The following is a 14,334-nucleotide window of genomic DNA, read 5'->3' as shown; positions in this document are numbered from 1 at the left end:
CCAGATTTGGTGTCAATTCAAGCCATGCCACCCAGTGGCTTGGTGATGTTCAACTGGTCACTCAGCTTCTCTGGGAATGTTTCACTCCCCACAAAATGGGCATAAACTACCTTTGTCCCTGTCCCCCGAGGATTCAATGAGATAATAGCGGCTGTGGGCTAATTCCTCATAATTACCCATGGGGTGCCCATGTACCTGTGCGGCTGAGCACTTTATGGGATTTATTTCTAATCCTCATAAAAACCCTGCATGGTACAAATTAATCTCCCCAGACTAAGGACATGAATAAAACTGCCAACTCTTAGATGAATGGCCAGCCCTCTGTACTATTTATGGACCTTTTGGTTCCTGGTGACAGAAACACCAGCTCAGATGGTCTTACCCAGGAAGGGACTTGGCTGGCTCACCTGACCACAGATGCTGCAGCGGGTGGGCCTCGAGAAGGCTCTATCTGGGGGCGACCTGGTCCTTAGGGCAGTGGCTTCTCTTCCCAGCCCTTCTCTGGGCAGTGCTGCTTCCAGGCATTGGCGTGTCATCGGGCCAGGCTGGGTCCCCTCAGGAAGGGAAAGGTGGCAGCAGATGTATTCACCCTGGCCTCATGAAAGAGTCATCTTTCTTCCTAACCAGCAAATACAACTGTACCCCACTGTTATGAGAGCACCTGAATCAAGCACTATGGCCAAAGGATAAGATCGTGCTGAGCAGGGGATGGGGTCAATCCCACCCAAACATATGCCTTCCGTCCTGGGGGGAGGGGAGGGGAGGGGATGCTGGGCAGGTAACCCCAGTGACCTCTCCTTGCCGTCATGTGATCTTTATGACTCAAGACTGACGCTGCGTGAACCACTAAACGTTAAGGAAGCATCTCCCGATCTTACCAGCTGGCCTTCGGAGATTATAAACTTAACAAACTAAACCACCTGCCTGGCCAAAGCCTCTGCAGGTTGCGAAACTGGGGGTACTGCAAAGGAAGAGCTTTCACAGTGAGGCCCAGCAGAACCTCTTGGATGATGTAAATGATTTATGACAAAAGGTCATGGGAAGGCCTTGGCAACTATGTCACAGAGGAACAGCTTTTTTTTTTTTGTCTTTTTTTTTGCCATTTCTTTGGGCCACTCCCACGGCCTATGGAGGTCCCCAGGCTAGGGGTAGAATTGGAGCTGTAGCCCCTGGCCTACGCCGGAGCCACAGCAACACAGGATCCGAGCCACGTCTGCAACCTACACCACAGCTCACGGCAACGCGGGATCGTTAACCCACTGAGCAAGGGCAGGGACCGAACCCGCAACCTCATGGTTCCTAGTGGGATTCGTTAACCACTGCGCCATGACGGGAACTCCCGAGGAACAGCTTTTATCCTGATGCTCTTCACAAATATGCATGCACAGAGGTCACACATGGGATGGAAGCTGCAGAAAATGGTGCATCAGGACCCGCTAAGGGTCTGCAGGTCTCTTCTAGGTGCACTTACTCTGGTGCAGATTTCTGAGAACTCTGCTGTGTCTGTCTGGCTCCCTATCGAGGAGTCTGAGAGCAGATTCCATAATATGATGATAATAATGCTGATGAGATAATAGGTGACACCCATTCAGGGCTCGATACATACCAGACAGAGTTCTAGTGTTTGACATGGCTTAATCATTTATGAAAAAGTCATTTCAAGGGAGGCACCACTCATCTACCTTGAAAGTGAAATTCTGCAACTTCTCTACAGCTCCTGGCACATGCCACCAATTGACCTTGTGTATTCCAGAGGCAAGGGGAGCCCATGGAGCACTTTCAGAAGCCTAGTGTGAGATGTCAGGAAATTCACCCTTTTGACATTAGTCCTTGGCCTTTATCAGTGGCAGCTGACTTTTGGGAAGGGGAAGGGGGGAACCTGTGTAAATGACAGTGAGACCGCAGTTGTTGAGACCAGCAAGGTATGAGGTTCTGGGGTGACGAGTGTGCTGCAGGAAATCTTAGCAAGGGAGCCTGCTGCTGTTTGGGAAGGAACCAAGGAGGCCCTCGGGGGTCCATATGGGTTTGCATGGTCAGAATGGAGGTATGCAGGCAGGAGGAAAGGAAGCAGGTGGACATTTCTGAAGGTCAAACAGATCAGCGGAAGCACCGACTTTCAAAGATTGCGAAGTAAGAAGGGCTTGGGAGGAGAGGGTTCTGGGAAGCAGACCCAGAAGGATGTTGGCAGGACCAGGTTGGTGCACCTTCCTCAGCCCAGCTTGCAGAGGGCTTTCTAGGTTGGGATCTTTTGCCTGACAGGCCACACTTGGCATCCCAGCCATCCCAGTCCAAGCCACACGGAATTCCCCTGCAGCATATGACAGACGGGTTTTGTGCCATGACAAGGAGCACCTGCTCATTCAGCAGGAAATGGGGTTAAACTGACCCCAGGGAGGTTCAGTTCAGAGTTCCTATGTGGAGGCACAAACATTGCCCTGGACCCAGGAAGCACTAGGGGTCCAGGGGGATGAAGTTTGAGTATCTGAATGCCCCGCAGTGAGAATGGTTAGCTGCTTCCCTGATGTATCCCAGTGAGAGGCCGGTATTTGATGGAAGGGTGAGAACTCCTATGCACAGGTGCTAAGGAAGTCAGTATGAGGGTGCTTTGAGCTCACATTTAGTTATGAAAGCAGGATGTGCAGGGGTCTGTGGTTCTCCCTTTTAATTATGTTCCTTGGTGAGATTGGCTCAGTTTATGCTGTTTCATTTTTTTTTTTTTCCTCCTCCGAAACACTTAGCCGTAGAGGCACAGAATTTCTGTGTGGCTGGCCCACCCGCACCCATCCCCATTTTGGCAGCTGATATGATTTATTTCAGATAGTTCTAGGGACAGGAACGTGTTCTCCTCCTTTTCTGCTCAATCTTAGGCAGGATGGCCCTTGGTCTTGGGCACTAGCCACTGCTCCTGCCTCCAGGATCCTGACATTCAGGCTGGCCCCTCTTCCTTCCACCAGGGCAGGGCTTTGAGCAGCTGTAACAGTAAATAATAATAGATTTAGTGAAGACTGGAAATGCAATGGATTACTGATATCACCTTCTGGTACCTTCTCTTTAGGGAGCTGGTCTAAGCCCAGAGCAGCCTCTATGGATGTGGCTTGATTGACCTTCCTGCCCTATTCACTTGTTCTCTGCTGTCTGGGCTGGCCTAGGGTCTTGCTTCAGGGTCATGGAGGCAGGTTCACATGGATCAGACCCTAGGTCTCCTGCCTGGACCTCTCTGAGGCTTCATTTTCCCCTCTGGGAGGGTCAGAATTACCGGTATGAAGTACCTTTCACAGCCCTTGTGTGGCATAGACAGACATAACTCTCATGAACTTTAGCTTTTGTGAGATATGATTGCTCCCAGTTTGTTCAATGCCTGGCAAAATCCAGGTTGCCTGCCTTGCCTAGTGTCCTGGGGTGGCTGTCCATTGCTCGGGGTGCAGCCTCTCCCTCTGCCCTGCTTGCCTGCTCTGTCTTGCTCCACTGCTTGCAGGGCACTGTGCTTACCAATCAAGGTTTAAGTTGAAGTTTGTGCTTTCCCTCAGGACTGAGACACGGCACCATGAGATACCCAAGTAGATTGCTATTCTTCCTAAGTAGCACCATGAAACGCCCCACACACTGGAGATTAGGATCCGTGCTGCTTCGCTATTTCATGCCTCCTCTAATTTAGGCTGAGCTCTCTCATCTGACCCTAAGAACGACTCAGTGAGTTAGATAGCAAGGGCATGTCTCCCCATTTTACAGGTTGGAAGATGAGGCCAGGAAATTAGTGACTTGCCCTGCATTGCTAGTCTCGGTGGAACCAGACTTAGCAGGCCTTCTGCCCGTCCGTGCCCCTTTGCTAGATCCAGTCACCATGTGCCACGAAACAGATGTGCCCAGTCTTTGTGGGACAGAGAATCCTATGACAGGTGGCTAGGCCTGAACCTTGTGCATGTCACAACAAGGGCCCCACACATGCACCTCCTGCCCCACCCTTGTTGGAGCCAGAAAAACAGCCCTGTCCACCACAAACACCACTTCTCTTCAATCACACAGCTCTCTAATTTAAACGGAGTTTCCAGCCTGTTTTCTCCCTTTCTTGGTTTGACTGGCTCCAGCAATGCCCATGCCCTTGTGTCAGGGACAAAATACAGCCCCCATTCCAGCCCAAGATATAGAATAACTTTTCTTGTCAGTGAATCAGAAAGTGGACTTTCTCAGTCAAAAATTCCTACTGGCCCTGCTGGCTCAATGGGAGACGTAAGATTCTGGGAGAAAAATCCTCTATCGTGTGTCCTTGCAGTGACTCACTGAATATGAGTGCTTATTATTGAGGTATGAATTAGGACTACATTTAGCTTAGTGCAGTTTTACTGTTTTCCAGGAGAACGGTGATAACAAAGCAGATCTTTTTCAGCCTTACTAAAAGCCTTGGGCATAATGGTATAGTTTTATGATGTCTAAAAATTTTCATTTTCTATTAAAGAGCTAAAAAATGAAGCCCGAGAAAAGAGACGAGGAAGGGGGAACATTGTTTGATTTCGCAGGGTGTGAGCTGGGGAGGACAATCCAAATGCAGAGGCAACAGACAAAAAGAAGATATCAGGTGATGTTAGCAAAAAACAAATTACCACGCATTTAACAAAAAGCCAAAATTCAAAAAGGGGGAAATGTTTGCAATAAACATGTCAGATTGATGTAAAAGGTGCATACAAATCCATAAGAAAAACTTATGGTTCTAATAAATAACGGCAGAAGATGTTCATGCATCACTCGTAAATAAACTCAATTAGACAAAGACGGGAAATGTCCTCCCTTACTAGCCAGCAGAGAGATGCAAGTAAAAGGAGAGATCAAATGTTTCTTCATTAAATGAGACATTTTTAAAACTGATAAACCTGGTGTTAACAAAGAGGAAAACATAAATTGACTGAGTGGTTACAAAGTAATACTAACTTGTCAGAAATACTTTTGACCGTGGGTATTGAACAGCCTTTAAAATGATCCTCTGTGAACTAGTATTTCCAATCTAGGAATCCAAATCAGAGACAAAAGTCTAAGTGTGGAAAGCCATTATGCACAAATATATTTACAGCAATATTATTTATATATCCAACTGGGAAACAAATTAAATGTTTAGATGTCAGGGAATGGCTAAATCGACTGTGATGTATCTTCTTACTGGACTAGTAGGAAGATGTCACAATATGGAAACTATAAGTAAAAATGAGGATGTAATACTGTAATATAATATTATTTTTAAAACAACAATATAGGAACCAAGGAAGAATTGAAACTTACATCCACACAAACCCTGAACATGGATGTTTATAGCAGCTTTATTCAGAATCTCCCAAACTTGAGAACAACCAAGAGGTCCTTCAGGTGGTGAATGGTAAAAGAAACTCTGGGACATGCCGACAATGAAATATTATTCAACATTAAAAAGAAACAAGCAGGATTCCCGTTGTGGCTCAGGGGAAATGAATCTGATTAGCATCCATGAGGACGCAGGTTCGATCCCCTGGCCTCACTCAGTGGGTTAAGGATCCTGCATGATGCGGTTCAGATTTGATGTTGCTGTGGCTGTAGCATAGGCTGGCAGCTATAGCTCCGATTCGACCCCTACCCTGGGAACCTCTATATGCCGTGGGTGCAGCCTAAAAAAAAAAAGAAAAAGAAATGAGCTATCAACCCATAAAAAGACATGGAGAAAACTTAAATGTATATTTCTAAGTGAATGAAGCCAATCTTAAAAGGCTACATACTGGATGGTTTGAACTGTATATGGTTTTCTGGACAAGGCAAAATTATGGAGATGGTAAACGGGTCAGTTGTTGGTAGAGGTGAGGGTGGGAGGGATGAGTGGATGGAGCACAGAGGAATTTTAGGGCACGGAAACCTTTCTGGATGATACTGCAGTAGTGGATGTGGTATATATGTGTTCAAATCCATAGAATGTACAGCATCAAAGTGAAGCCTAAAATAAACTGTAGACTTTGGGTGATGGATGAGCCTGTGTCAAAGCAGTTTCACTAGTTGTAACAAATGGACCCCTCTGGTGGGGGATGCTCATAATGAGGGGCGGGCTGGGGTCTATGGAAAATCTCTGTGTCTCCTGCTCAGTTTTTTTGTTTTTGTTTTATTTTGTAAACATAGAACTGCTCTAAAAAATAAGATCAATTTAAAAACTAAAACAAGGAAGAGGAAGAAGACTGAAAATATTTACGGAGGTTGTGTTTTGGTTACAATAGACTTATTTTCTTTTATATGCTTATAATTACCATTTTAAAACATGAACATGCATTCATTTATAATGGAAAGAAAAAGATAAACATTTCGAGAATTTAGAAAGCTATGAAATTAAGCTGTATGTGTGGTTGTGCATTTAAACAAATCCTGAGGGTTTCTGATCCCTTGTATTCTCTTGGTGGCAGGAGTTTTGTAAACACCCATTCCCTTTGGCGATTTGTGAATTTACTCAATTGGTCCCATACTCCAAAGCTATGGCCAGTTAGAGTTTCTGTTCCCAATAAAAATAAGCTATCTTTGGGGACTCTCAGTGTGAACTGTATTCTTGGAAATTTTCCCACACTGTGTGACTCAGTCTTTGTTTATTTTTAAAACTCTAAGACTATACTAGAATAGTCTGTTTTCTTTCATTGTATATATATGTATATATGTGTGTATGTAGAAATTTGTGTTTAATTTACTGTTTTTCAAAGACTATACAATCACATGGCTTAATGAGTAAAATAAAAAGTTAAATAATTAATTAAAACATATATATGCACACAGTGATAATTCTCCCTGTCCAATCTCCCATCTGTTTCATTCCTCAGCACCCCCATTCTAAAAAACCACTATATTTCTTTCTTTTTTTAAATTTTTGGCCACTCCATGACAGATAGTGTTCCCGGGCCAGTAGTCACAGCTGCAGCAACACCAGGTCCTTAACCACTGTGTCAGGCCAGGGATTGAACCTGTGTCCCAGTGCTCCAGAGATGCTGCTGATCCTGTTGAGCCACAGCAGGAACTCCAAGCACCACTATTGTTAAATTCTTGTGAATATTTCTAAGTTTCTTTGTGCAGTGTCCATAAACAATATAAATTATTTCCTCACATTGTTATACAAAAGGACACATTTTAACATTGTCTGACATAGCTTTTGCAGTTAACAATATGTCTTGCCTTATCCTTATATAAATAGCTTCTTTTTTTAGTTGAAGTATAGTTTGGTTTACAGTGTCGTGCCCATTTCTGCCGTACAGCCAAGTACCTGTTATACATCTATACATTCTTTTTTATATTCTTTTTCATCATAGTCTATCTCAGGAGATTGGGCATAGTTCCTTGTGCTGTCCAGTAGGACCTTGTCATTTACACATTCTAAATAGCATCTTCATTCCTCATTATAGCTACACAAGACCCCATGTGTGGATTCACCATAATTTCCTTCACCAATGCCCTGCGGATGGACAGTTGGGTTGTTTCTAATCTATTGCTGCTACCAATGGCACTATGATGACTCATCTTATACCTGGGCAAGGATATCCACAGAATAAATTCCCAGAAGTGAAGCTGCCAGGTTACAGAGTATTTGCCCCTGTCATTCCGACGGCCCTGTTATCCTGATTGCCAGCTTATTCTCCATCAGGAAGGGTTTATGCCTGTGCCAGCACCACTTCTGAGGGTCTGATTCCCCACACCCTTGCCCAAAGAGTGCTTGGCCTTATGTTTGATTGCGGCCATTCTGATATGGGAGGAAAGAAAGTGCAGTCCACTGTAACTGGGATTCCTCTTGCATAAGGAAGTTAGCATGTCTTCCTAGGCACAAGCCTTTCCTCTTAGGTGAAAACTGTTTACCATGTCCATTCATTTTTATCACTAGGTCATATTCTTATGGATTTCCAGAAATTCTTTGTGGATTAAGGAGAGAGCCTCTCTTGGTAATGGTACCTGTCTGGCTAGAATGTGTGCCTGAGGACACGAGCTTCTAAAAAAGGCCTTTCTCTTGGTTGCTGGAGCCAATAGGACACCTTTGAAATAAGACTGATAGCCATTTAAGAAAGTGTGTGGACTCCATTCCACAGGTTTCATATCCATCCGGTCTGGCTTTGCAGCTTTCGTGTTGGCTGCTTATGAACAATATCACTTAGAACAAGTCGCTTGGCATCTTTGAATCTTGGTTTTCTTACCTGTAATATAAGGCTTTTCAACCCCGTCACTTTGGGTTATAATGGATAACACATAGAAAGGATCTGATACCACGGTGATTACATAGCTAACCGCCTAGATAACTGAAGACCCCGCAACGCTGCTGATGGTCAACTCAGCCTTTACCTTAAGGGTGGAGATACAGCAGGAGGAGAACAATCACAGGGGACCCCAAGGATTCCTGGGTGAAGCTCTCCAGGGTCCTTTCTCACTTGCACATGGGCTGCACTGTCTCTGGACTGTAAACCACAAGGATGTGTAGGCACCTTGGCTTTAGGGGCGCTCAAGGAGAAGTTTTTAGTGACAGCTCATACCCTACTGGTGAGGTAGCCATGCCAGTCTGTGTAAACCCACTAACCAGGTGTGAACCACCCATCTCTACATGTTTAAGCAATGTAGGCAGGCTAGACCTGGGTCTCTCCAGAGATTTTGGAACTTCTCACGGCACATTACAAATCCCTCACTAGCTCATATCATTGTTCTGAGCTTAGCCACGGGTTCATCTCTGGAGATAACAAAGTGATTCCGTCCAGCTAGAAGAGAACCCTACCTTACACACAGGTGTGCAGGGGGCACTCAGAAACTACTGCTTCCTTTCCCTTTCCTCAGAACCAACTTGCCTTTGCCCTTCACTGGACTTTTTCTTCTGCAGCTCAGGGGAGACCGTCACCAGCGTGACCAGCTTGGCCCCACTGCAGCCCAAGAAGGGTAAGAGGCGGAAGGAGAAAGCTGATGTTCCTCCTGCGGTTCCTGCCAAAGGTAGGAAGCTAGCCAGTAGTCACCCACTGGTGACTGGGGTTTGATGTTGACCAGAAGCGGGCCAGGGGTTTGATGTGCCATCAGGAGGAGGCAGAGGAGGAGGCAGATGGAGGACGTGACATCCGTGGCTATATGGGCTGGAGAACCCCGGCCGGATTCTGGTCATGACTGAGTCCTGTCCCTGAGGGCCTGAGGATGGTGCCATTGGCCACACATGGCTTTAGCAGGTGGCTTGGGGCGGGAGGTCAACTTCTATGACTATTCCACAGGCACCTAGCTCATGGAAGGGTGGGACAAAGGGGGTCAGCATCCTTTTGGCTCGTTCAAGGGAAAGAGGGCTCTCTGATTTTCCTAAAGATAAAAAGCAGGTATGGAATTCATTTTGTTTTTTGCCGGGGATAAAATGAGGGTTACTCCTTGACTCCAGTTATGACTTAGAGCAACATAAGTGAGGAAGATGAGCCTCTCCAGAGGCAAGAACTGAAATTGTCCGTAGATAGTTCCTGAAAAAACTGGCCAATTTAGGATGTTCATACATCAGAGAATTTAATATATAGTGGGAAATACAGGGGCGGCCCAGGTGAATAATCTAATAACAAGACAAGATGACTTTATCCCTCCACTGGGGCTTCCCACGGTGTCCCCTAGGCAGCCGCTTTGAGCCCTGGGGTGAAAGGCAGAGGTGCTCAGACTGAACATATACTGCGTGGACAGAGGGGCTGGAAGGCATGGGTGTCCTGGGAGGCATGACGTGAGTGGACCTGGGGAAGGAAGCATCCTGGGAGGCATGACGTGAGTGAACCTGGGGAAGGAAGCACGTGGACCCTGCTCTGGGCCAGGAAGCGTCCTGCTTTATTTAAAATTTCATTCCGTCACAGTAGCCAGTGCCCTACCTTATAAAAGATGAAAATTACACCCAGCCCCACCGTAGAGCCTGGCATTGTGTTCAAATCCCAAACGATCTAAATATTAGTGAGTTACAGGACATTGGAGGAAGAGCCTCCGTTTTCTCCTCTGTTAAATGGGGACCATGAAACCACCCCCCCCCCGATGCCCTCACAGCAGTGAGGGTCAGAGGTCACTGCTATCAGTGTTAGCATGCAACTAGGATGAAGGCCCAGGAAGGTCCCATCCTTTAGCTAGGGCCGCTGTTTCTCACCTGCACATCTGACCTCTTTGTAGCTGGCAGTGTTTTATGCAGTTGTTTTGGTGACTTTGCGAGGGGAGAGGATGATGCTCCCATAGGCCAGGAGAGTGTCACTCTCCCCCCCAGGGGCACCAGACCAGCTGTTACCTGGATCAGAAACTAAAGTTCTTCCACGAGGGCAGGAAGGGGCCCACGGGTCTCCGTGTCTGTGGTGCTCATGCAGTGTGGGCCTTAAGGGTCCAGGGAGGGAGTGCGAATTAAACCCTGCATGTCCTTCCACAGCGCCCATCGCCGCCACGTTCCATAAACCGAAGCTGCTGAAGCCACAAAGGAAAGTCGCCCTGGTGAGTAACCACATCCCGTGTGCTGTCCCCTCAAGGCCTATACACAGTCTTGTCTGAGGAATTCCGTTAATGGCTCAAACCATGCTCCAAGCTCCTGGTGTTTTGTCCGCAAGCAAAGCCGTTCTCTCTTCTTGGGTCAGCTTCTGAGGCAGCTTTTCTCCATGCTTAGTTCCCAGAGGGGCTTTTAAAAAAATCCAAATGGAATTCCTTTTCCTTATCAATGCTCCTTTTCGAACAGAAGAAACACCTCTGCACACCCACACCCCCCCACACACATTCAGGATGTATACAGTAGAAAGTTGATCATCTTGTATAAATTTGCCTTAATAACCTCTCTGAAGAGATTGTTGAAGAACCTTCCTGGAAAATATGTTAGTCTTTTAATTCTGAGATAATTTTAGATGTATGGAAGAGTTGATGGTACGGTACAGAGAGTTCTTCTCTACCCTTCACCCAGCTCCTCCTACTGCTCACATCTTATATAGCTGTGGTGTATTTGTCAAAACAAAGAAATTACCGTCAGCGCATTGCCATTAACTGCACTGCAGACTTTGACCAGCTTTCAGCAGTTTTTCCATGAATGTTCTTTTTCTGGTCCAGGATCTCATCCAGGACATCACACTGCATTTCCTGGTCTTCTTAGCCTCCTCCAATTGGTGCCAGTGCCCCAGTCTGTCTTCTCTCCATGGCCTTGACACCTGTAAAGAGTAGTAGCTTTTTTTTTTTTTTTTTTTTTAAGAATCTCTCGTTTTGCTTTTTTAGGGCTGCACCTGCAGCATGTGGAGTTCCCAGGCTAGGGGATGAATCAGAGCTGCAACTTGCTGGCCTATGCCACAGCCACAGCAATGCCAGATCTGAGCTGCATCCGTGACCCACATGGCAGCTCACGGCAACGCTGGATCCTTAACCCACTGAGTGAGGCCAGGGATCGAACCTACATTCTCATGGATACTAATCAGATTTGTAACCTGCTGAGCCACAATGGGAACTTCTAGACTATCTCTTGATTTGGGTTCCTCTGAGGTTTTCTGATGATTAGGAGGTTGTGGACTTGGGGGAAGAGCAACACAGAGGTGATACGTATGCCTTTCCCATCATGTCATATAGAGGGGATGTGTTGTCAGTGTGTCTTATTACTGGTGATGTTGATCTTGACCGCTGGGTGAGGGCAGGTCTGTTGGGCTTCTTCAGTATAAAGTCCCTATTTTTCCCTCTTCATATTCTATGTGTTAGAAGCCAGTCACTAAGTCCAGCCCACCCTCAGGGGAGGAGAATGAAGCTGGACCTCCTGAAGGGAGGGGTGTCAAAGAGTTTGTGAACATATGTGAAAACCATAATAGTAATTAATAGGTATGTCAGGGGAGATGTATCAAGCCTGTGCAAATATCCTGTTTTCCCTTGAACTTTTGTCCACTCACCTTAGCGTTCATCAGTGGATATTGCTTGCAGCAGTTATTACTACAGGGAATTTCTGTTTTCCTCAATCTTTGTGCATTTACTACTTGAAATTCTTCATAAGGAACAGCTGGACCTCTTCCCTCATCAGTTTATTCACTAATGTCTTTATATTAGCATGGCTGCATGGATATTTAATTTTTCAAAGTTTGTAACCATATTGTCACTTACTTTGTTGCTAATTTTGTTAGCAGCTATGTGTTTGTGTGAATGTGCGAGAGAGAAAGGGAGAGAGAGAGAGAGGTAGAGAAACTGGCAAATCTATTCTAACTATTGCAATTGGAATGGATGAGCAATGAGGTCCTGCTGTATGGCACAGCTCACAGCAACGCCAGATCCTTAACCTGTTGAGCGAGGCCAGGGATCAAACCTGCATCCTTATGGATCCTAGTTGTTAACCACTGAGCCACAAAGGGAACTCCAGACAAAGGATTCTTATCACACATTTTTGTTGTTGACTTTTTGCTTGTGTGTTTGTTTGAGCTGGCATGCTCCTCTGGATGGAGATTCAACACAGGAAATTCTTAATTTTCACAAAGAGTAAGTCGGGGCAGCTGTATGTGGTTCAAAATGGACTCTGTTTTATGGAAATATCCCCAGTGATAGCTCTTAATACCAATTATCTTTTCATCATTTAGGATTTGGAAAGACTTAAAATGTTTTATACCAAGTTTTCCAGAAACAAATCACTTTGGAGACCAATTTGCACCTATAACATGTGCAATTAAAAAAAAAAAAAAAAAAGAGCTGCGTTTGAATGGAACTCTCTCTGACAAGCAGTTTAGACTCAAAAATATGAGGCCCAGCGTCTGCAGGTTTTGGTTAAGATTAAGATTTACTTTCCCAGGAGGCCAGCATTGACCTCAGTCTCAATTTGGTCGATATTTATCTCTCAGATCAATAAGCCTTGATGGCAGCTGAAACTAAAGTTACTTGTTGACTCACACAGGCCTTGGTGGGTAATTTAGCAAGTAATTTGGAAACATCTTTTCTGTGGAGCCTGGTACCAGTTTAGATATTTAACTCTGTAATTGCTGCATGTGCCCACAAAATCCATAAAGCAGTGCTTTCTGGAGGGGACATAGGGAGACAGAGCCCTCCAACACCCCAGGCCCTCTTTCCAGAGGGATGTTGACACACGCACCACCCAAAAAGCAAACTGCCTGATGCCTCACTGACTCATTGGCAGGAAAGGAGAACCTGCATTTATTGAGCACCCACTGTATGCCAGCCCCTCTGCTAGGTGCTTTGTGGGCTCTGTCTCCATCTCAACTGCGTACGCCAACTTCCAGCAGACCCTCTGGGCCAAAATGACAAGGCTGGGTCCTTGTGTTTTCACCCTCAAAGCATTACCAAGTGGGAATCTTATGTTTCCAAAACGTGGCGTTTTGTAAGAGTAAATATGCCAGAGACTAACAGTGGTTGGAAGGTTTTTAAAAAGTAATAGGACTCAAAAAGCAGAAAGAGGTGAGAAAGACATTTTAGGCTTTTGATAATCAAAATATCCAAACTGCTGTCCCCTGTTTTAACAAAACGACCAAAGACAACAACCTGCTCTCGAAAATAGCTCATCACATCTGAGGCCACGTGTTACCACCAAGGCTCTTTCTGATGGACAATGTGGTCTCTTCGTCTAACAACCTTAAACATTGACAGTGAGTCATTATTCCAGCCGATCAGTGGTTCTTCATCCTTAGCAGGTCAGGACACACTTTCACAAAACTTAAAATGTGTTGTTTTCCTTCAGATTGGGGGTGGAGGATGAGCACTGGCTCAAAGAACCCCCTGAAGCATTCTGGGGATCCCCATTTCCTGCCCCTAGTTTAGGGCTCCCCAAACCTACTGAGCAAATTCACGTGCTTCCTGGAAAAGCTGTCATTGCTTCCTTGTTTCAGAAGAAACAGAGAAAACCAGAAGTGCATTTGATTTCTTTTTGTTTGCTGCATTTCATCACTTATTGATTTAGAAACAGAGCAGAGGAAAACAGTGTCTGTGATGTGGAGTTGAGACCTTGGTGTTTAAAGGAGAGTAGCCGTAGGAACCTGAGCTGGGGATGGGGGGTGGGGGACATTGGGCAGCATCTCCAGTCCAACCAGCAGACAGAGATGCAGTCCCATGGGCTCCACGAACATTCACACACTCCTTCTGCCTCAGAGTCACAGCCACCTCCCTGAGAGGCCCTCTCTGTAATCAAGTCACTTGTATGTGGCACTTGGTACCCGGAAAGGTCAGGCCATCCCCGTTCTCTAAGAAGGAAGTGATCTCTTGTGAGCAAAAGACTGGAGACACAGGAAAATCAGGAACATCAGGGGTTTAATTACCTCAAGTTTCCCAGTGGGTCTCTTGTATCCTGTCTCTCCTGCGGATCCATCTCCCACATTGCTGCCTAGGGATTTTTCTAAAACACAACTCCAACCATGCTGTTTTCCTGCTTAACGATTCTCG

The 14,334-nt window shown here is 45.8% G+C and overlaps 1 protein-coding gene across 1 annotated transcript in view; it reads left to right on the top strand.

The window, feature by feature from the left end:
- VSTM4 (V-set and transmembrane domain containing 4) overlaps window positions 1-14,334 on the top strand; it is an 89,098-nt gene that overhangs the window by 54,357 nt on the left and 20,407 nt on the right. The window contains exons 6-7 of the mRNA XM_047761402.1: window positions 8,837-8,943; window positions 10,373-10,434. Of these exons, the coding sequence (XP_047617358.1) occupies window positions 8,837-8,943; window positions 10,373-10,434 (169 nt within the window). The remainder of the gene's footprint in view (window positions 1-8,836; window positions 8,944-10,372; window positions 10,435-14,334) is intronic.

This window comes from Phacochoerus africanus, chromosome 15, assembly GCF_016906955.1.
Source record: "Phacochoerus africanus isolate WHEZ1 chromosome 15, ROS_Pafr_v1, whole genome shotgun sequence".
In the NCBI taxonomy this organism is placed as follows: domain Eukaryota; kingdom Metazoa; phylum Chordata; class Mammalia; order Artiodactyla; family Suidae; genus Phacochoerus; species Phacochoerus africanus.
This window is presented reverse-complemented; position numbering and strand designations above follow the sequence as displayed.